The following is a 23,031-nucleotide window of genomic DNA, read 5'->3' as shown; positions in this document are numbered from 1 at the left end:
ATCTGCATCAGCAGGATAAAGCCTGAGGCTCTACATTTCCAACAAGCTTCCAAGTGATTCTAATGTTGCTGGTCCACCATTACACTTGGTAGCTAACCTTGAACACAGTCTTGAGCTCAAGCATTTACAACGTGAAACACATATCACTTTATTACAAATTAGTTTTATATTTTATTAAGGGCATTGCTTTCTTTAAAATATGAATATGGACTTATTATTATGAAGTTCATTTCAGGATAGTTTTGTTGGAATTGTAAAATATTTTCTATGAACACAGGATATAGGTAGGTCAAGAACCACTGCCCTAAAAGTTCTACACAACAGGTACCTAACATACACAAAAATATTCCTTATAGTACTGTTTAATAGCAAACAAGTAGAAACAACCGAAATGACCATCAACTGAAACCTGACATTGTTACATAACAGAGCACATACCACCTAACAGTAAAAGTAAATAAAAATAAACTAGAGCAACCTAAATAAACATAGATAAATCTTGGCCAACTTGTGTGAAGAAAGCAAGCTAAAGATATTTGTATTTAAATAATCTTAAGACAAAAAGCCACAAAACTATATATATATATATATATATATATATATATATATATAATGTTCATGAGATAATGGTATGTAGTTAAGTACAAACACATGGATATAGAAAAGATGCGTGTCAACTCTGGGTCACTGGTTACACGTTGGGGGAAAAGGGAATAGGATTTAAGGGAGGTACAAGATACCAAGGACACTTCATCCTAATTGTTAGTTTTATTTATTCAACTGGGTGATGGGTACAAAGATATTCATTACATTGTATGGCACCAACATTTATATTGCTACATTAGTTCTCATTTGACTTGGACAAAACTCTTAGGCATGGACAGGTATCTGGAAAACACTGCTCCAAAGCAAAGGATACAGGACTACAAGTTAGAAAACCCAGGTTCAAGTCTCAATTCTACTTGTTACTAATTGCTTAGCTTTAGGCAATTCAAATAATTAACTTATCTGGGTTTTATTTATTTCATCTGTAAAAACGTCACAAACGCTGGGTGCAGTGGCTCCTGCCTGTATTCCCAGGACTTCAGGAGTCTGAGGTAGGCGGATCACCGGAGGTCAAAAGTTCGAGACCAGCCTGGCCAACGTGGTGAAACCCCATCTCTACTAAAACTACAAAAATTAGAGCAAAAACTTCATCTCAAAAACAAAACAAAACAAAACAAAGCCACCAACTCACTTTCTCTCTCCAACTCACAGGCTGGATTCGATGGGCAAATAGGGCAATATATGTGAGAAATTTTAAACAGGGTAGGAAGGGTAGGAGTAACTCTCAGAATTAAGAGCAAAACTTTGGATAAATTAGAAGTAAAATCTACCAGTAAGTAAACCAACCAATAAAATATACTCTATTTTCTTGTCATCACTTTATCTAAAGATCTTAACTCCAATTTTAATATGCAAGAAATTTTAATTCTCTTTTTCTGAGACCGAGTTTCTCTCCTGTTACCCAGACTGGAATGCAATGGCGTAATCTTGGCTCACTCCAACCTCTGCCTCCGGGGTTCAAGTGTTTCTCCTGCCTCAGCCCCCCGAGTAGCTGAGATTACAGGAATGCATCACCACACCCAGTTAATTTTTGTATTTTTAGTAGAGACAGGGTTTCTCCATGTTGGCCAGGCTGGTATCAAACTCCTGACCTCAGGTGATCCGCCCATCTCGGCCTCCCAAAGTTGGGATACAAGTGTGAGCCTTAAATGATGGCATAGGAACAGTCATTCTCCCTATTAAAACTGTTTCTTTATCCTAACTATTCATCAAAGGACTGAAATTCACAGTATTAAAATAAGAGCACCGCATTATAAAGTATTCTCATTTAACTTAAAGAAATCAACGTCACATAAACAGATTAACTGTTGCTTATATGGTTCTCACTGCCCTTTTTATAAAGTGAGCAGGTGGCACATTTTATTAGCCCTATATTACAGATGGAGAAACCGACACAGATGTGGATAGCTAGCCTGTGTAGAGTTGTAGACTAATTCAGGGTCAAACTTGGAACAGCCACTAATTGCTTAATTCTTCTGTGTTCATTAATCTACTAAAAAACTTTATTTTGCCGTGATGTTTTATGGTGATTTTGTTTGTCCCAGGAAACAAATTTCTTTGTCAGCAGCCATTTGATAAACATTTCAAAATGGGCAAAGATACTCAAGGAAACAAGCTACTCATCAACTAGAGTACTGCACACCAAGGGACAAAATTAAAACTGCCTAGCCTGCTAAAAATCTAATCCTGTCCTTGCCAATTAACCTTATTAATACTAGAGTATGAGAAAAGAGAGGTCAAAATATAGGTGAAGGTGCCATTCATTTCCTCCTGGATTTCAAATGATATGACAATTACTGCACAACAGAGATTTTTACCTCTGTATTCCTTAAGTAATGACACGACCCCTATTCTCAAAATAAAAACCTACCAACAAGTTGGGCAGTTTCAAATTAAAATACTAGCAATCATGACAATTTTCAAAATACTGGTTATCATTAATGTCACCGAGAGTAGAGAAGCTCTTTATGGAAAAATGTCCATTTAAATGTAAATTTCCCTGTCAATCTAAACAGAATAACGTTATTACATATATCTGACTTTCTACTCCGACTCATTAGGTAATATAGTCTCATATGTTGGCACAACAACTCCAAAGATTTATTGGAGGCATAAAAAAATTCCAATGAATCATCTATGGATCAAGCATCACATATCACAAAAAGTATTAAACAGGAACACCTTTCATAAACAGCGAAATTTAAAGGTCACCCTCTGTATTCCGTTATTCATCCTTTTGCTTACCAAATCTACCTCACACTAAAGCACCATTTACAACAAATTCTCTTCTGGTATTGGCAGAAATCTCACCAAGAATCAAAGACCTGAACTTTTTTCAAAAAAAAAAAAAAAAGCCCAGGTTAAGCACATTCTTTCCTTTACCAAAGCCCGCCCCCCGCAACACAGTACAATCTAATTTGGCATAACTTTGTTTCAGAAGTTAAAAAAAAAAAAAAAAAAAAAAACCCAAACCTTTACATTTTCCACTAAAAAACGATTCCTGACGAGCGTAACTTAGAGTTCGAAAACAGGTAACACTGAGGTCCAATCATCTAAAGAAAAAAAACCCTACGACAGCCCCACCGGCATACACGAATCACCAAGCCCGCTGCAGATTCAATCTAAAATCGCGCCTCACAGAGATAAGGACATTCAGGAGAAAAGCTTTAAGGCACTCGCGAATCTCTTGGTGCGCCAGGGAGGGGAATGGGAACCTGACCCCATCTTTCCATCCACTGGGAGAAAAGCAAAGGAAATGAAATGGAACCCTTCTCCTCTGCGAGGACCAAAGATCTTCTTAGCGCGTCGGTCGGTCCTCCCTCCCCTGCCCCCCGACTCCGGCCGCTCCACGGACCGCAGGGACTGTCCGGACTGCTCCCCTTCACGGAACCACCAGAGAACCCTCTCAAAAACACAGACCTGATCCGGACCGGCTTCCCCGCCTTTCCCCTGCGCCGAGAGGGATCCCGGTCGCCAACAACAAAGACGCTTCCCGCTCCCCTCCCCCCGCCGGCCCGGGCTGGTCCCTCCCGCGCTGCGGCTCCCGGCCTAGCGCCCCTTCCCCGAGCCCCGCCGCGACGTCCCCAAGCCCCGAGGCTGCACGCACCTGCACCTGAGCGGCCCGGGCCGAGGCGCCGGGCAGGAGTTGGGAAAGAACCGCAGCCGACGCGCTGTCCTCCGCAAGGCAAGACCCGCGCTCCGGACGCTGTCGGACTCTCTCCGCCTGAAGACGGGCCCGGCAGAGGAGCGCGGACCAAGGCTGCAGCCCCCGGCGCCGGGACGAAGAAAGACGGTGGCGCCCGAGGGGCCCGGCTCGCGCTCCCGGGTTTCGCCTCCCGCCGGCCCTGCTCCTCCACACGAGCTCGCGTTCTGCTGACTAACAGCCCCGGTGCAGGGCGCTGGAGCTGCCGCGGCTGCCGTCGGCTGCTCTCGGGCCTCACGTCCCGCGCGGCCGTGGTCGCAGCCGCCGCCTCCCTTTCTGGCACCGCAGACGCCACCCAGACCCGGCCAGGTCTTTTTTCTCTTTAAACCTGCTTTATTTGCTTCTCCTCAGCCTGCCAGGCGCGGGACTTGTTTCGGTAGCGGGAGGGAGAGTAGAGAGGAACCGAGGGCACTAGCAGAATCCTCGCTGAGCCAGGAGTTGGCCACTGACTGGAGGAAGGTGCCAAAGCTGACCCCGGCTCCAGCAAGCGAGCGGGCGGGGGGAGGGACGCAGCCTAGCCTCGGCCCACTTCCACCAATCACAGGCCGCCCAGCACAGTCGGAGGCGCTCTGGGCTCCAGGAGAGGCAGAGCTCACTCGGCAGGAGGCGGGGATTGCGGAAAAGAAGAACCAATAAGAGCAAACATTCCCCGCCCCTTTGCCTTGATGGACTATCACATTCGGGCCAATGGGGGAATTCTCATTTCGAAGAAAGCGGGACTTATTTCCCCGGGTTTGAGAAAGAAGCCGCGCGCAGCGGGAGGGGTCAAGGCTGCGCCTCGTGGAGTGGCCTGGCCTAACAGCCGGGAGGGCCTCGCGACGCTCTTTGACCTCCCAGAAAAGTCACGTGGGTTGACCGCGAGCAGGGGCGGAAAGGCAGTCTAAGTTTCTTCCGGGTCATTGATAGAAGCGTCCATTCTGGAAGCAATTCGTTGGCTTTCCCTTCATCCTTTTGCCTGCTCCCGGCGAGGAGTGGTTTTGGTTTCGGAAATGAGCTCCCAGAAAGGCAACGTGGTTCGTTCCAGGCCCCAGAAGCACCAGAATACGTTTAGCTTCAAAAATGACAAGTTCGATAAGAGTGTGCAGACCAAGGTAGGAACCTCCCTGTTGCACGGTCTCTGACTCCAGGAAGGAATGGTTCACTGGAGAGGGGAGAGAGGATATGAGACAAGTCGATTGGGCGAGTGAGGACCGCAGCCTAGAGTTAGTCTTGGCTGTGGTGCCACTCTTTCTAAAATGTTATTCTCACGCCCTTTATTTGACCTGGACATGTTGTCTCCTGGTAAATATTTGATGGTCAGCACTCTTAAGTAATTGCATAGAGTGAACAGGACCCTAATCAAACCTGAGGTGCAAATGGGACAGTTATGTCGTTCATCGTTCCCATCTGGATCACATTAGCAGAGGGAAAGGAGGATTGTGGCATAAGTGTTTCTTTAAAATTTTACAAGTTTATGACGCCACTTTTTTTTCCTTTTTTGTTGCGAAAACCCCAAGCCCACAGGTTTGTAGGGGAAATGTGAATGATTAAGCGGTCTTAGGCTGTACGCACCAGTATAGTGGGAAATTTCTGGTTTGTAACAATTGTTTTAAAGATAAAAATATTTGGTTAATGTAAAAATACTTGTTTTGCTGTTTAGCAGGACTTCAGTAAGCTGGAAAAAATTCAGACTGTCTAGATGGCCAGAGGACTTGGGTTGTATATAACTACTAATTGACAGGCCTGGCGCTGTGGCTCTAAGTGCTGTAATCTCAGCACTTTGGGAGGCTGAGGCTGGTGGCTCACCTGAGTTCAAGACCAACCTGGCCAACATGGTGAAACTCTGTCTCTACTAAAAATACAAAAATTAGCCGGGTGTGGTGGCGGGCGCCTGAAATCCCAGCACTTTGGGAGGCCGAGGTGGGCAGATCACCCGAAGTCAGGAGTTCGAGGACAACCTGGCCAACATGGCGAAGCCCGGAACGTACTAAAAATAGAAAAATTAGCTGGGCGTGGTGGTTGGCGCCTGTAATCTCAGCTACTCAGGAGGCTGAGGCAGGAGAATTGCTTGAACCCGGGAGGCAGAGGTTGCAGTGAACCGAGATTGCTTCACTGCACTACCGGGCAACAGAACGAGACTCCGTCTCAAAAAAAAAAAAAAAAAAAAACCTACTAGTTTGCTGTTTGCTGTGAATCGCTCTCCCTGTTCCCATAGCTGTATAGAGAGGAAATCATTGACGACAAGGGCATATTAGGGGCCAGCATCACTCAGATAAACCTAGTTAATATTCACGTAAGTTATGGAGCTCAAATTTACTAGGTGTGCGGCTTAAGAGAGTTATGTAATATTTAATTTTTCTGAACCTTTGGTCTCAAATGACAAAGTTGTCAGGATTGTTGTGAGGCTAAATTATATAATTATGCATAAATGGACTGGGTCATAATAAGTGTTCAATAAGTGATTAATTTCCCAACACTGATTAAGAAAGCAAAGTAATCTGTTTTTGGTAACCTGTGGTCTTTCTTTTCCTTTCCAATTTCTGTCTTTGCTTATTCTATAAACATTTAATAAGCACCTTCCATGTGTGTTTATAGGTATACTGTGTTCAAAAGAGTTGACTCTGCCTTCATGGAGGTTGTAGTTTCTAGATGATATGAGCAAAAAGTAAGCAGAATGGTAAATAAATACAAATTATGATAAATGTTGGTGAAAGGCAACACAGATCAGTAAGGGAGAAAAAGGAATAATATTTTATTGTTTTGTTTTGTTTTGTTTTGTTTTTTGAGACGGAGTTTCGCTCTTGTTACCCAGACTGGAGTGCAATGGCGCGATCTCGGCTCACCGCAACCTCCGCCTCCTGGGTTCAGGCAATTCTCCTGCCTCAGCCTCCTGAGTAGCTGGGATTACAGGCACGTGCCACCATGCCCAGCTAATTTTTTGTATCTTTAGTAGAGACGGGGTTTCACCATGTTGACCAGGATGGTCTCGATCTCTTGACCTCGTGAACCACCCACCTCGGCCTCCCAAGTGTTGAGATTACAGGCTTGAGCCACCGCTCCCGGCCTCCTTTCCCTCTTTTAAGTCATGAAAATGTCTCATTTGTTAATCAGGAGACCACCAGGCTACTTTGTTATTGAAGGTTCTGACAAAAACAACACAAAATATTTTACTGAAGAAAAACCATTAGGTTGATTGTTCATCTGTGTAATGTACAACTAATATTGGCTGTGATCAAAGCAGATTCTTGCATCTGCTATGAGTAGCTGTCTAAAGCCGAGACTTTGTCAGAAGCATCTTACCCCAACTTCGTGCCTGTTTTTTACACTGGAAAGCGATTTGATTTGGTGACATCTAGCAAAAGAGTGATATGAAATGTGTGGTTCTCTGTAACTCCCCTTAAAGCAAGCTTGTCCAACGCATGGCACAGGGCGGCTTTGAATGCAACCCAACACAAACTTTCTTAAAACATTATGAGTTTTTTTTGTTTTTTTGTTTTTAGCTCATCAGTTGTCATTAGTGTTAGTGTATTTTATGTGTGATCCAAGACAATTTTTCTTCCAGTGTGGCCCAGGGAAGCCAAAAGATTGGACACCCATGCTTAAAGGATTGTAGTAACAATTAACTACTTGTATTAAATGCGTTATGATTCAGTAGGGGTCCTACATGATAGTTTTCCTTCTCCTCCTCTGCCAAGCAGTTTGTTAGGACTTCACCACAGTTAGAAGCTGGATAATTACAGTTGTTTTATTGGAAGTTTATATAGGTAAAGCACTCATTCTCCAAAGAACACAGATGATAGCTTTCTTCATATACTTGAATATATTCTAGAAAAGGAGAGTATATTTAAGTTTTGTGCCATTCCAAAAGGCCAAACATGGACCAGGGAATTAAAGTAACAAAAATAGGTTTCAGCTTAATATGAGGGAATTGTCTAACAGCAGAGGGGCTTATGCCAAGATTTGTAACCTTCCCTTCACTGGGGTTATTTAAAAGAGGTCCCAATGGCCGTTGGTCAGCAGTACCTTCAAATGACTTATGGGGATTGAGAGGGTCAGCAGTGGGAACAGGTTTAAGTCTTTTCTAGTCTTCTAGTACTAACATGTTGAGCGGATCAAGGCAGCCTTCTTTTCCCTTACTGGAGAGGCAGTGATGTGCAATGAGAAGAGCATTGGACTAAGAGAAAAAAGCCATTCCTTAGCCCCAGTTCTGTTGTTTGTTTTGCTTGGTGATGTCAGGCAATTTACCTATAGCTTTAATCTATGATAACTGTGTTAGTACTATCTCTTATCTTACTTTCCTCTCAGTATTGCTACAGGGATCATTACAAAAATTTTGTTTGTTTTTGAGACAGAATCTCACTCTGTCGCCCAGGCTAGAAGTGCTGTGGCGTGATCTTGGCTCTCTGCAACCTCCGCCTCCCGGGTTCAAGCAATTCTCCTATCTCAGTCTCCTGAGTACCTGGGACTACAGGAGCACACCACCACGCACGGCTAATTTTTGTATTTTTAGTATAGATGGAGTTTCACTGTGTTGGCCAGGCTGGTCTCCAACTCCTGACCTCAAGCAATCCACCCACCTTGGCCTCCCAAATTGCTGGGATTACAGGCGTGAGCCACCATGCCCAGCTACAGTTTTTTTTTTTTTTTTAATTTTTTTAAAGACCGGATTTTACCGTGTTGGTCAGGCTGGTCTTGAACTCCCGACCTCAGGTGATCCGCCCACCTTGGCCTCCAAAGTGCTTGGATTACAGGTGTGAGCCACCACGCCTGGCCCCTACAAAAATATTTTTAAGAAATAGGGATAAAAATATGAACGAAGAATAAAGCCTGTAATAATTTATGTGGACCTGCAGTTGGTCATAGGCTAAGAAAATTAATTAGAAAAGAAATGCATACTTGTTGAAGAGTATTGAAACAATAGAGAGGTATATAAGGTAGTATATAAAAGTAAAAGTCTCTGTTCCCAGTTTTAGTCCTAATTGAAGGTAGTAACTGTTAACACTTTGATGTGTACATTTCTGGACATCTGTATATATGTAATAAAATACCTTTTTATGTAATAAAATGCGTTTTTTCCCTTCTTATTCAGTAAAGCAGACATGTCATAACATGAAGATTAAGCTCCTTTTTTAAAATGACTGTGTAATATTATGCAGCACAAATGTGGATTAGCTTATTTAACTACTTTCCTATTAATAAACATTTGAGTTTTCAGTTTTGCACTATGCCAAAAAGGCTTCAGTGAAATTCTGGTATTCATGTCTTTATGCCTACATGTGTTATCTTACATTAAACATTGTGCTAGACATTGGAAGTATAGGGTCAAGCAAAATATACAGTCACAGGATGGAGTTTTGCTCTGTCATCCAGGCTAGAGTGCAGTGGTGTGATCTCAACTCACTGCAATCTCCGCCTCCCGAGTTCAAGCAGTTTTCCTGCCTCAGCCTCCCAAGTAGCTAGGCTTACAGGTGCCTATCACCACACCCAGCTAATTTCTTGTATTTTTAGTAGAGATGGGGTTTCACCATGTTGGCCAGGGTAGGTTTGAACTCCTCACTTTTTCTGAGATGGAATCTCACTGTCATTCAGGAGTGGTGCGATCTCGGCTCACTGCAACTTCCACCTCCCGGATTCAAGCGATTCTCCTGCCTCAGCCTCTTGAGTAGCTGGGATTACAGGTGCATGCCACCACCCTCGGCTCATTGTTGTATTTTTAGTAGAGACAGGGTTTCATCATGTCGGTCAGGCTGGTGTCAAACTCCTGACCTCAGGTGATCTGCCCACCTTGGCCTCCCGAAGTGCTGAGATTACAGGTGTGTGTGAGTCACTGTGCCTGGCCAGTAGCAGGAAGTCTTGATTACATTTGGAGGGTTAAGGAAGGCTCCCCTGAAATCAGAAAGATAGATAACATTAAACTAAATGGAAGAGCATGTGTCTATCCTTTTGAGGCTGCTGTTAATACTTGTTTTATATATATATAGTCAGTATTATTTTTAATAGCATTTCCAAAGTGTATTTCTTAGAGTCCCAAGGTCCTGTATCTTCTTCATAGGGCAGGAGGAAATTTCATGATGAAATCACTTTGGAAATACTGTATACTAGATCTCACTCTTAGAGGTGGGTCATAGTATATATTGGCATAGAGTGATGTTTTGCAGTTTAAAAAATTATTTAACCAAAACTCAGTTGGCTGTGGAACTCTTTGATTTATGTAATACCTATTGAACTAATTTATTGTGGAACTCACTAATTTTAGAAAACTATAGTCTTCATCTTGATATGGAGATAGAAAATGGAAGTCTATGGGTATACTCTAATTTTGGAAATAGTTTTATTAATACAAGTTGAGTATTATCTGGAATGCTTAAGACCAGAGTGTTTTGGATTTCAGATTTTTTCAGATTATGGAATATTTGCATTATATCAGTTTAGCATCTCTAACCCAAAATGTTCCAACAAATATTTCCTTTGAACATGTTATATAGGTGCTGAAAAAGTTTCAGATTTCAGATGTTTTAGATTAGGGATACTCAACTTGTTATAGCTAATATTTGTGTATTTAAGTATATTAGGTACTATATATACTTGATATACATTATCTATAATAATTTCATCTTCAAAATAACACTAAGAAAGATGCAAAATGATCCCATTTTACAAATTGGGAAATTAGGGCTTAGAGGTGAATGAGGTGACCAGAGTTACATAATTAGCACATGCCTCTTCATTGGTTGGGTGAGGTCTGTGGGAGAACAATTCAAAGGGCAAGTAAATCAAAAGCCCTCCATGTGTATGTGTGACTTTAAAATATATATACTGTATTTTGGGGTGTAATAGAAGCAATGTGACACCAGATTAGCGTAAGAACAGAAATGAGTGAGGTTTATTGCCTGTTTGAAATGTTCTAGAGAGAGTCTCTCCTGATGTGGTATGGCCTCTGGAGTGTCACATGCCATAGATGTGGACTGGTTGGAGTGTATCTCATCTCATCAGCCTGACTCTGTAGCAGAGGCTCTTTTGCTGACTTATTGTGAAAGTAGATAGTATTTCAGTCTGTTTCCTTGGCTCCTGATTTAGACAGAAAGCCATTCAGTTTAGGATACAGCAGAACAGGATTCCGTGTTTACACACACCTTGATTCTCAGTTGTCAAAAATGTGGAAAACCCCCAAATATCTATCAACAGGAGAATACATTTAAACAGATTGTGGCAGATGCATACAATGGAATACTACTCTGCTATTTAAAAAAAAAAAAATACTGATACAAGCAAAGCAAATGATTCTTGGAAACATTAATGTGGAGGGAAAGAAACCAGATACAAAAGACCATTCTATGTGATTCCATCTAGAGACCAGAAAGGCACAAGAAAACTTTCTGGAGTGATGGGAGCATTGAAGATTATAGAGCAAATATATTTATTAAAATTCATTGAATTGTACGTTTAAGGCTTGTGCAAGACATGGATGTAAATTTTACCTCAGTTCAAAAATAGGCAAAAAAAAAAAAAAAAAAAAAAAAAAGGGCCAGGTGCGGTGACTAATGCCTGTAATCCCAGCACTTTGGGAGGCCGAGGCAGGCAGATCACTTGAGATCAGAAATTTGTGACCAGCCTGGCCAACATGGTAAAACCTTGTCTCTACTAAAAATACAAAAATTAGCCAGGCGTGGTGGTAGGCACCTGTAATCCGAGCTACTTAGGAGACTGAGACAGGAGAATCGCTTGAACCCTGGAGACAGAGGTTGCAGTGAGCTGAGATTGTGCCACTGCACTCCAGCATGGGCCACAGGAAAAAAAAAATAGGTATTACAGCCAAAGGACAACTAGATGTTATAAGGTTCTGTTTTTGATTGCTTGCTTTTTGTTTTGGGAAAGTTGCAGGAACACTGTATTAGTCCCTTTTTAAAAGCCAACTATTTTTATTCTCCATAAATAAAACAAAAACAAGTTAGCATTCTAACAGATATTGAATATCTTAATGAACCACAAGTCACAATAATTCTAACTGTCTTTTCATCTTTCCCTTTTTGTCAGTCTTGATCTGCAAATTCTAGTCATGACATTTGAGTTTGTCTTTCTATGGAGCAGGGGTCCCCAACCTCCCGCTCCCCCATGGTCCGTGGCCTGTTAGGAACTGGGCCACATAGCAGGAGTTGAACTGTACATGAATTAAGCGAAGCTTTATCTGTATTTATAACCACTCCCCATCACTCACATTACCACCTGAGTTCTACCTCCTGTCAGATAAGCTCTGGCATTAGATTCTCATAGGAGTGGGAACCCTATTATGAACTGCGAATGCGAGGGATCTAGGTTGTGTGCTCCTTGTGAGAATCTAAAGTCTGATGATCTGTCATGGTCTCCCATCAACCCCAGATGGGACCATCTAGTTGCAGGAAAACAAGCTTAGGGCTCCCATTGATTATGTATTATAATGAGTTGTATAATTATTTCATTATATTTTGCAATGTAATAATAATAATAGAAATAAAGTACACAATAAATGTAATGCACTTGAATCATCCCAAAGCCACCCTGATCCCCCACCCCCATCCTGGTCCATGGAAAAATTATCTTCCACAAAACCCGTTCCTGGTGCCAAAAAGGTTGGGGGCTGCTGCTTGAGTAAAGATGATTATTACAAAATAGATTTTGTATGTAAGTTACTGAGCCTGCATATTTATTTTTTTCTCCTTTAAGATAAAGTTGTAATCCTAGTTTAGTAGGTCATGATGCCTGACAACGTAAAATGAAAGAATAAACTTTGCTATGGAAAAAAACTTCATCTCTGGGCAAGGGGAGACAGGTAGCTTGGAATCAGCTCTTAGGGTATTTGTCCTGTCTCCCCCTGCCCAGAGATGCTGAGCTTTAGAGAATAGTCCCAGATTGGTTCCTGTAATCCTTGATGTAAATAATTTTAGTGTGAGTGGTCAAGTGACAGTCATGGGAATAAATGTTATTTCTCAGCTAATGGGTATCAGCAATTAAGGATAGCCATGAAGTGGGTAGTCAGTGAGCAAAACAGTTGGCCAGACATAGAATCTACTCTAGATTGATTTGACCCTCTCTGACACTCTACGGCTCATTCTGGTGTTATAGAGGTCACCCATTTTGATCTTTCTCCAAATTGGAAAATATTCTTTGATATGTTTCCCAGTGCTATTAAATGAGTTTATGTTAAATGTATTCCCTCCTCTGTTGATTTGTTTTAAATTTAATGTATTTTTTGACGTGACAAGGTAATTTATGGTATGCTGGGCATTATGATATACATAATATTATACCTAATAGCGCTAGTGAACATTTTTACTTTTCCTTTGTGCCTTTTTCAATGCTTTGAAGAATTGTAATCTATACTGTTATTTACCTTTTCTCTCTTTCACACAGCATCAATTCATCTATGCTTGGGGATATTCCATATACTTAAGATTCCCAAGTTGCTTCCACTTGGAGCCAATAAAGCATCTATCTTTCTTTCTTTCTTTCTTTTTCCTTCCTTCCTTCCTTCCTTCCTTCTTTTTCTTTCTTTCCTTCCTTCCTTCCTTTTCTTTCTTTCTTTCTTTTCTTCTTTCTTTCTTTTGACACAGTCTCGCTCTGTCACCAAGCTGGAATGCAGTGGCGCAATCTTGGCTCACTGCAATTTCTGCCTCCCAGGTTCAAGCAATTCTCCTGCCTCAGCATCCCAAGTAGCTGGGACTACAGGCACATGCCACCACACCGAGCTAATTTTTGTGTTTGTAGTAGAGACAGGGTTTCACCATGTTGGCCAGGGTGGTCTTGATCTGACCTTGCGGTCTGCCCATCTCAGCCTCCCAAAGTGCTGGGATTACAGGTATGAGCCATGGTGCCTGTCCTAAAGCGTGTTTTTTTTTTTTTTTTGAGACGGAGTTTCGCTCTTGTTACCCAGGCTGGAGTGCAATGGTGCGATCTCGGCTCACCGCAACCTCCGCCTCCTGGGTTCAAGCAATTCTTCTGCCTCAGCCTCCCGAGTAGCTGGGATTACAGGCACACGCCACCATGCCCAGCTAATTTTTGTATTTTTAGTAGAGACGAGGTTTCACCATGTTGACCAGAATGGTCTCGATCTCTTGACCTCATGATCCACCCGCCTCGGCCTCCCAAAGTGTTGGGATTACAGGCGTGAGCCACCGCGCCCGGCCTAGCATGTTTCTTAATGTCGAGGCCTGATACAATGTGATTTTTTTGTGTGCATTAATCATATATTTTAGGTACTTCATTTTATGTATAATACATGACAGCTGAAATTAATTTGCGTTGATTTGCTCTACTATAGAGAATGGTAACTATATTTACTGTTTTTAAGGATGGTACTATACAGGTATTGATCGACTTACGACCTATGCAACTTATGACCATTCGACTTTACGACCACAGTTGCTAGCCACGACTGCTCTGCGTCTGGCAACGCAAACGTTGCCCAGCTGGGCGTACGACAGTGCGGACCAGCTTCTGGCAGCACTACCATCTCCACGTGCACCTTTTCCACTGTACATATAGCCTGCTCAACTTATGACCAAATCATATTACGGCCGTTCCGTGGTCCCGACCGTGGTCGTAAGTTGAGCACTACCTGTACTTACTGTTGGATTAATTATGAAATTTTATAATTGTTTTGCCAATACTTGTTTCTACATAAATTCATGGTTAAAAGCAGAGTATTGTCAGAATTCTTCATTCAGGTAAATTCATTCATCTAAAAGAAAGTTGTAATTAATATGAATTCACCCCCAAATGGGCTATTTTCCTTTTAGAGAAACACTATATAGAGAGGGGCACAGTTAGACACAAAACCTTGGGGTTGAGAATTACAGTCTGTGGCATTTGTTATTTTAAGCCTCAGGACTCGCCACACCTATAAAAGCGTTACTGTGAGGTCACAGGCAGGTATACAGTGAATCCTGTTTGTCCTCAGAACACCCCTGCTGCCAGCTCATTTCAGCCTGAATGGTTAGTGCTGTTTTTCATACTTGGACTTTTGTGAAAGGAAGAAATGAAATAAGGATAGGTTAAAGGAATAGCTGACATGCCTAAGATTCCTGTCTTAGATTTTTCTTATCCCTCCAGACCAAATAGCACTTAAATATATTGAATGTGTAAAACAAAAATAAAATCCTAAGTCCCTCAACCAACTTAATGGACCCCCCTTTCGACCAAGAGGAGCTTAAAGAAACTTGGAAAATTAGTTCAGGCCATGATGGGAAGAGGGGAATGGGTCAGACATGCCTCATTATACCCTTCTTTTGGAGTCTAGACATAACTGACCAGCAGGGACATTAAAATGGAGTTCTTAAGACTAACAAAACAGACTCCTTGTAGCTATAAGATAACAATTTCCAACCTGACCCCGGTATAGTATCACATGACAGATAGCAGGCCCTGAAGGAAATTAAAGTATTTTTCCCTAAAATATATTTCTTTTGACATTTTTGAAATAGCCCTGCAAAGCTGTGTTTTGTGGGAGAAATTTGCATTTTGTAGAGAATCTCCTCTTTTAGGAGAATCTGATACCTTTTAAGATCTGTTAAGGGACATTGACTGGCTGTTCTCTCTGATGCCAGCTATTTGGAGGCTTCATCTACATGACAGGAGCCTTGACTTCCACAACTCCTTTATCTAAATGCAAGCATTTCTTTATGCTGAATTCAACTGTTCTGGCAGAGCTTAACTCTTTCAACCAATTGCCAGTCAGGAAATCTTTGAATCCACCTATGATCTGGAAGCTTCCCCCACCTCCCTTCCCTCTAAGATGTCCTGCCTTTCCAGGCTAAACCAATGTGTACCTTACATACAGTGATTTATTTCTTAGCCTGTAACTTTTGTCTCCCTAAAATGTGTAAAATCAAACTATAATCATCCAACCAGTTTGGGTACATGTTCCCAGGACTTCCTGAGACTGTGTCATTGGCCATAGTTTTTAATCTTGGCGAAATATACCTCCAAATTGATTGAGACCGGTCTCATTCTTTTTGGTTTACAATAAAGTAAATAAACATTCTTTTTCTGACTTGTCTGATGTGTGTGAGGCACTGTCCATGAAGGTAATTAGCATCAGGATTCTTTACTTGCTAACTGAAACAAAAAGGGAATTTTATTGGAAAGATGCTGAGCTACTTTCATGAAACTTAACTTAAAAAAGGCATTTATTTGTTTTGGTTGTTTTTTTAAATGTCCTAGATTCCCAGTTCAGCCATTATTACTTTTCCCTATTTGGCTTTCTACATATTCTCTAACCTGATAAATTCTTCCAACCTTTCAGTCATCCCTCCCCTGATGCTTCCACTTTACCTTCCACAATTTATAGTCTGTTGTCATGAAATATGAAATAGAGACATAGTGTTGAATATAAAATGTCTTTTACTTTCTTGCCCTACCTGACTATTCCTGGAAACACTGTTTCCCTGTGATGATGTATTTTCACACACATCCTTACCACCTCTCCCCCATGTAGAACGCTTTCTCCCATTTGCTGTGTTTGTTTCTCCTTACTCAAAAACTCTAGCTCCCCTGAAATATATGCTGTCAGACTATTACACTCTCTAGATCTATACTAACCTCCTTGTGACACCTTCTCGTTAGTACCTGGGATCACTACCTTTCCACAGTTCCTAGCATCATACTTAGTAATTGCTGCACACACATGGATAATCTGTCCAACATCTAACATCTCAGCTTTTAGACGCCCCACCTCAGAAGTCTACTGTCATGGTCAAACTATAAACTTGCTCCTCACTGGTAACTGCAATACTTATGAAGTTTTTAAAAGACTGACCACCATCCATCTAGTTTCCTTATCCCTCAGATAATATTTCTTATCCCCATTGGGTGGTCCTGTCCATTAACCTTTCTACTTTTCACTGTACCGTATTCATGTTTTGATTTCCGTGCTTTTCTAGTTTGGAGCCTATGTTTCAGCAGTATCACTATTCTTTTGCATATACCCCAGCTCCCTTGTCTTTCCTTCCCTCTGTGGTATGTACTCACCTGACAGAATCCTAACCCTGCTTGGATTCAGCTTTTTATTAAACCACCACCGCATCTATCAGACTACTCATATCTATACCCATAGATTCTATTTTACTATTATAGTAGATGAAATGGCTGTCTGTCCCTGCAGTTAACCCCTCCGCAGCACCCTGGAGCCTATCTTCTCTTGCCTACCTAAGGACTTAAGGTGTCAGTTTCCTTAGTTGTTCATGCCTTCTTGTATCCTCAATCTTTCCATCTCTAATGAGTTATTAACAATTTCTATTAAAACACTCCTTAGATAGAACAAATGTTCTCTAGCTGTCACCCTATTTCTTTCTCTTTGTAGAGAAGCTTCTGGTTCTCCACTTCCTTACCCTTATTGCTTCCATCCCTATCCACATAATTTTTGTACCTATCATTCTGCTAAAACCATTCTTGTCAAGGTCATTGATTTCTGTTGTGAAATCCTTGGTTAATAATGCTCAGTCTTTTGGGAATGATAATGTGTCAGTGTAGGTTCACCAGTGGTAACAAATGTGCCACTCTGGTGTGGGATATTGATCATAGGAGAGGCTATGTATGTGTGGGAGTTGGAGCTTAGTGAGAAATATCTGTACCTTCTCAGTTTTGCTGTGAAACTAAAACTGCTCTGAAAAATAAAGCATATTTTAAAAAATAATGCTCAGTTCTCAACTTAATCACTCAGCAGCATTGGCCTCCCCAACATTGTCTTGAAATAATTTCTTCAATCAGCTGAGCCCATCGTGGCTTTAAATATTATCTCTGGGCCGGGCGCGGTGGCTCACGCCTATAATCCCAACACTTTGGGAGGCCGAGACGGGCGGATCACAAGGTCAAGAGATTGAGACCATCCTGGTCAACATGGTGAAACCCCATCTCTACTAAAAATACAAAAAATTAGCTGGGCATGGTGGCACGTGCCTGTAATCCCAGCTACTCAGGAGGCTGAGGCAGGAGAATTGCCTGAACCCAGTAGGCGGAGGTTGCAGTGAGCCAGGATCGCGCCATTGCACTCCAGCCTGGGTAACAAGAGTGAAACGCTGTCTCAAAAAAAAAAAAAAAAAAAAAAATTATCTCTGTGATTATGACTCTCAGATCTCAGACCCCAGGTCTAACTCTCCTGAGGTGCAGAGTTGTATATTTAATTACCTGCTTTACCTCTGCTCTTGGATTCCTAAAAGACATCTCATAAGCATAGCATGGCAAAGAAAGAACTCTTAGTTTTTTCTCTCAAACCTTTTCCTCCCGTAAAGTTCTCTAATTCCATAAATGGTCCCACCTTTTACCCAGTTCCTTAAGCCAAAACAGTAAGAATGATCCTTGACTCGGCTGTTTATTGGCTGGGTGATCTTGGCCAAATTGCTTAATCTCTCAGGGCCTGATGGATTTAGCTCTATTGTTAGGGTTAAGTACGGTTTATGAAAATGCTTACATGGTACCCAACGTATAGTGTTAGTAAGCATTTTGTAAATGTTAGTCCATTCCTTCACAGGACAGAGGTGCTCGTCATGCTTACATGCTATTCCCGCAGTTATGCCATTCCTGGTTAATCATGGCTGAAATGTCTTCCTCCTTCCCTGTGGCATTTATTGCCCTCACCAGACATATGATACATGTAACATTGTTTGTGTACCTGCCTTGGCTTCTTTCTCTTTCTCACACACATATACAAATACTATCCATTTCCCAAAGTCAGGGACTTGAGCATTTTTTAACTACTCATAATATATAATATGTATCTTGTAGTAGCAATTCTATGAGGTGGCATGAAAAAATGGAAACTGAGTAGTTCTTATTGACATTGTACATTTGATTACTGGTCTCTCTTAATTCACTTGTCTTTATTGAGCCCCTTGCCCCTATTATATATCAAGCACTGACAAGAAAAATATGAATTCTTCAGGAATCTCAGTCTAGTCAATGATTTTGAAAGTGAAGAAAAGTAAATAGGGAGCATTTTCATTTCATAAACTTATTGAAGCATAATAGATAAACAGAAAAATCTAGCCAGGCATGGTGACTCAATCCTGTAATCCCAGCACTTTGGGAGTCTGAGGCAGGTGGATCACGAGATCAGGAGTTCAAGACTAGCCTGGCCAAGATGGTGAAACCCTGTCTCTACTAAAAATAGAAAAAAAATAGCTGGGCACAGTGGCAGGAGCCTTTAATCCCAGCTACTTGGGAGACTGAGGCAGGAGAATCACTTGAACCAGGGCAGCAGAGTTGCCGTGACCCAAGATCAAGCCACTGCACTCCAGCCTGGGTGACAAAGTGAGACTCTGTCTCAAAAACCCAAAACAGAGAAAAATCGATATAGATTATAATATAGCTTAATGAATTTCCACACAATGAACATAGTCAAGTAACTATCACTCAGATCAAGAGAAATGTCACCAACCTAGTCAATAGCGTCTTTCCTTCTCAAATGTTACCATTATCCTGAGGAATATGAAGTATTTTAAAATAACCTTTAAGTTATGGCTTTTGGGGACAGATGCAGGTAACCAGATGACCAGGCTCTCTTTTCAGAAATAGTATTAGTGGATGCGAAAAAGCATTCTAAAAGATCATCTTAACTGTTTAAATTTACAAAGCAACTTCAGATAACCCTTCTTTGAGCTGAAAGAAATCAGTGTGATTTGATTTTTTAACAGTGATTAATTTGGTCCCTGTAGGGTTTTTTGGCTTCTAAAAATATCAAGTGAAGTTGGACTTTCCCATAGCTTTGGAGTTGATTTTCTCAACCTTAGTCCTAATTCTTTTTTAATTTATCTGCTTATTCATGAGGTGGAATGACATTTTTACAACTTTATGGCAGGCATTTGCTTTGATATTTTCTCAGATGTATTTTTAATTGGAAGAGTTGGAATTACATTCTAAAGTTAATAACTCAAATTGTCCTTTGTAACTAACTTGTATGACACATTTTCTGTTTTGCTTTTGTTTTTGCAGTCATATGTCATAAAGAAGTATTTCTTCTTGTAGTTGATGGAGTTATGTATATAATAATTTTCAAATGATGGTCCTTGAGCAGTAGAATTCAATTATAACTTTACATTAATCAGACCCAGTTTCGGAGGTCCTTTGATATTGTAGACCGTTCCCAGCATCATGGATATGAAATGCCAAGCTAAACTAAGGATTATTTTAAATGCTTTGTTGTTCTGAGAATATTTATATAGGAAGCTTACACCAGGTGTCTGACTTGTTTATTTTTAAATGACTCATGCCACTGAAGTCAATTTGAGTAATATATTTGACATCATGGCATATACTTATACATATGAATGTTCAGTATACCATCATTAGCCTTCATCACAAGACACTATGGTAATAGTACGTCATGTTTCCCATAAACTTGAGTGACATAATAATGCCAAATCTCATTTTCAGTAGAACTAGAATAGTCATGTGGGTTAAGTTGTCATCCATTTATTGATATAAAATAATATTGTGGTTACGTTTACGTATGTAACACTGTTGCTTGAATTTAAACTGACCAATACAGAACAATGAGCAGTTCTTTGACCCTTATATGATGATTCAATGTCAGCTAGTCCTTAGTATATTAAAAAAAAAAAAAAGATCCTGGCTTCTGTATTAGTTAATTCTTTTTTTTTTTTTTTTTAGACGGAGTTTCGCTCTTGTTACCCAGGCTGGAGTGCAATGGCGCGATCTCGGCTCACCACAACCTCCACCTCTTGGGCTCAGGCAATTCTCCTGCCTCAGCCTCCTAAGTAGCTGGGATTACAGGCACGCGCCACCACACCCAGCTAGTTTTTTGTATTTTTAGTAGAGACGGGGTTTCACCATGTTGACCAGGATGGTCTCGATCTCTTGACCTCGTGATCTACCTGCCTCGGCCTCCCGAAGTGCTGGGATTACAGGCTTGAACCACCGCTTCCGGCTGTATTAGTTAATTCTAATTTTAATGTGTCTCTAGGGACACATTTACTAAGGTATTTTTCTTCACTGACCAGTAAGAAAAGTCAGTCAAATTTAACTAAGGTATTTTTCTAACTCAGATGGCTGACTGAACATATACTTAAAATTTTATTTTTCCTGGCTGAGCACAGTGACTCAGGCCTGAAATCCCAGCACTCTAGGAGGCCAAGGCAGATGGATTAGTTGAGGTCAGGAGTTCGAGACCAGCCTGATCAACATGGTGAAACCCCATCTCTACTAAAAATACAAAATTATCTGGGCATGGTGGTGCATGCCTCTAATCCTAGCTACTTGGGAAGCTGCGGCAAGAGTTTTCTTTTTCCCCAAATCTCAGTAAAAAGATAAACGAAAGAAAGAAAAAAAAAAACTATGATACCAAAAAACTGAAAAAGGTTCTATCGGCAGAAAAGAGCATTAAGGAGAGCAGTACAAAGACAGGTCCCTTCTCTGAGGTTGTTCCTTCTTCCGTGTCCACTCAGACGCTATTGGAAAAAAATATGAGGTGGTAAAATTCGAAAAAAAGGAACATACACCTGAAAGGGACTGTTTTAATCAATCAGTGGCGTCTGATAAAGGCCAGATTATCTGTAAGAAATGAAAAAGCTGTTTCTATATATATCTCAATGTAGTGACATATACATTGTAACATATATATTCAGCAGTTAAACAAAAACAAAAGGAAAATAAGTCCTACCTTTATTTAAAAAATTAAGGAAACTTATGAAGTAGAGAGGATTTGACTTATATAACTAAACAGTATATGAATTTGCAATATAATATGGGTGGAAGTAAAGAATTTTTCAGTAAAACTCTAGAATAAGGCCAAGAAAGAAGAACAACTTTTTAAACTGGGAAATGCTATGAGAGAGAAAGAGCAGTATACCTGATTCCCTTTTGGTCTTAGAGCTTAACAAAGAAACTCTTGTGCTTAGAAGCAAAATGTTTCCTGTGTATACTAAAGCAAAGCCATAATCTGTTAATTTTTAATCTATCAACAGAGCCAGGGATTGTATAATTAATGTCTGAATTCACTTCCAAAGCAATAGTGATTCCCAATTCTGCTTTAGTAATCCATTCTGTGGCTAAAACTTTTTAATCACTAGCAGTACTGTTCAATAGACCTTTCTATGATGAAAATAATGCCAGATAATTGCTATCCATTTTGGTAGCCAGTAACCATATGTCCCTAGTGAGCACTTGAAATATGACCAACACAACTGGGGAATTTTAATTTTATTTAATTTTAATTCAGCTTAAATAATCAAATGTGAATACTGGTTACCATATGGATAATGTAGATTTAGGCCCTCATTTATAAATATAAGCTAAGCAGACCAAACTTTTTAGGAAAATCAAAACCAGAAATGCATGACTAGAAACCCTCCCACGCCCAGTTAAGAGAGGTAATATAAGTCACAGAAGAGAACTTTTATAAACTCCAATTGAAACCTGAAGTATCCTAAATTGTATCCTTAATGATTCAAAAAGCTTTCAAAGTCCAAAACCCAGCAAACACTGCCGTATACAAAAAAATAAATAAATAAGTAAAAAGAATCCTATGACATTGCTTAAAAACTACCACTGTGGTTGTGTGACCGTCTTAATAGGATGGCTGAATATGACAAGGTCAAAGACTAAATTAGTGATTTGGGAGATCAAACCAATGGATTTGTCTAAAATCTAGTCAAAAAGGTGAAAGTGATAAAAATTATTAAATAAAATTTGATATGTGGAAGCTCAAGCTAAGAAAGTCACTATGTCTAAAGGAAATACAGAAAACAAGGAAGGTAAGAAAGAAAGGATAAAAAGAAAAAAAAATTCAAAGTTAAAGAAAATCTTAGGCCTTCAAGAAGAAGTGTTCTATCAAGTGCTTTCTAGGAATATTGTGGGGAAAAGACATTACCTAGACATAGCATGATGAGGTTGGTAAACTCTAATGATACAGGGAAATTGCTGCCAGCTTTCAGAGGGACAAAAGAGGTTAACTATAAAGCAACTGTAAGTAGGCATCAGACTTCTCATCTATTATAGAAAGTAGGGCAAGGTCTACAAAATACTGTACAAGAATATTTTGAATTTAGAATTCCTTATAGAGCTAAGCTATGGCTCGCTTATATGTCAGGGCAAAAAATCATCCAGGCTGAAAGTTTGTCACAAAAAAAAAAGGTAAGGATACATTTAGGGATGTACTCCAGAATAAAAAAAGATATAAGAGAAGAAACTGATGAACCAAGAACTAAGTAAAATTGATTTAACTTAAAATGATTGCCAATATGGTGATTAAATTAAAT

At 40.5% G+C, this 23,031-nt stretch overlaps 2 protein-coding genes across 14 annotated transcripts in view; one reads left to right on the top strand and one right to left on the bottom strand.

Moving 5' to 3' along the window:
• Positions 1 to 4,302, bottom strand: part of ABHD17B (abhydrolase domain containing 17B, depalmitoylase) — a 77,768-nt gene extending 73,466 nt beyond the window's left edge. For 4 of the 5 annotated variants that reach the window (XM_074394671.1, XM_074394670.1, XM_074394672.1 and 1 more), the window contains exon 1: positions 3,713 to 4,302. The gene's annotated coding sequence lies outside the window, so the exon portion shown is untranslated. The remainder of the gene's footprint in view (positions 1 to 3,712) is intronic. The other variant, XM_074394673.1, reaches the window with a different exon arrangement.
• A 242-nt stretch (positions 4,303 to 4,544) lies between these two features.
• C2H9orf85 (chromosome 2 C9orf85 homolog) overlaps positions 4,545 to 23,031 on the top strand; it is a 241,069-nt gene continuing 222,582 nt past the window's right edge. For 3 of the 9 annotated variants that reach the window (XR_012516561.1, XM_074394679.1, XM_003935623.3), the window contains exon 1: positions 4,561 to 4,899. Coding sequence is in view for 8 of the 9 variants with exons in the window: in XM_074394679.1 (XP_074250780.1) it covers positions 4,798 to 4,899 (102 nt within the window). In the remaining variant the exon portion in view is untranslated. Of the gene's footprint in view, positions 4,900 to 23,031 lie in introns of all 9 variants that reach the window. The other 6 variants (XM_074394681.1, XM_074394674.1, XM_074394675.1 and 3 more) reach the window with 6 other exon arrangements.

Source organism: Saimiri boliviensis, chromosome 2 (assembly GCF_048565385.1).
Source record: "Saimiri boliviensis isolate mSaiBol1 chromosome 2, mSaiBol1.pri, whole genome shotgun sequence".
Classification (NCBI taxonomy): domain Eukaryota; kingdom Metazoa; phylum Chordata; class Mammalia; order Primates; family Cebidae; genus Saimiri; species Saimiri boliviensis.
This window is presented reverse-complemented; position numbering and strand designations above follow the sequence as displayed.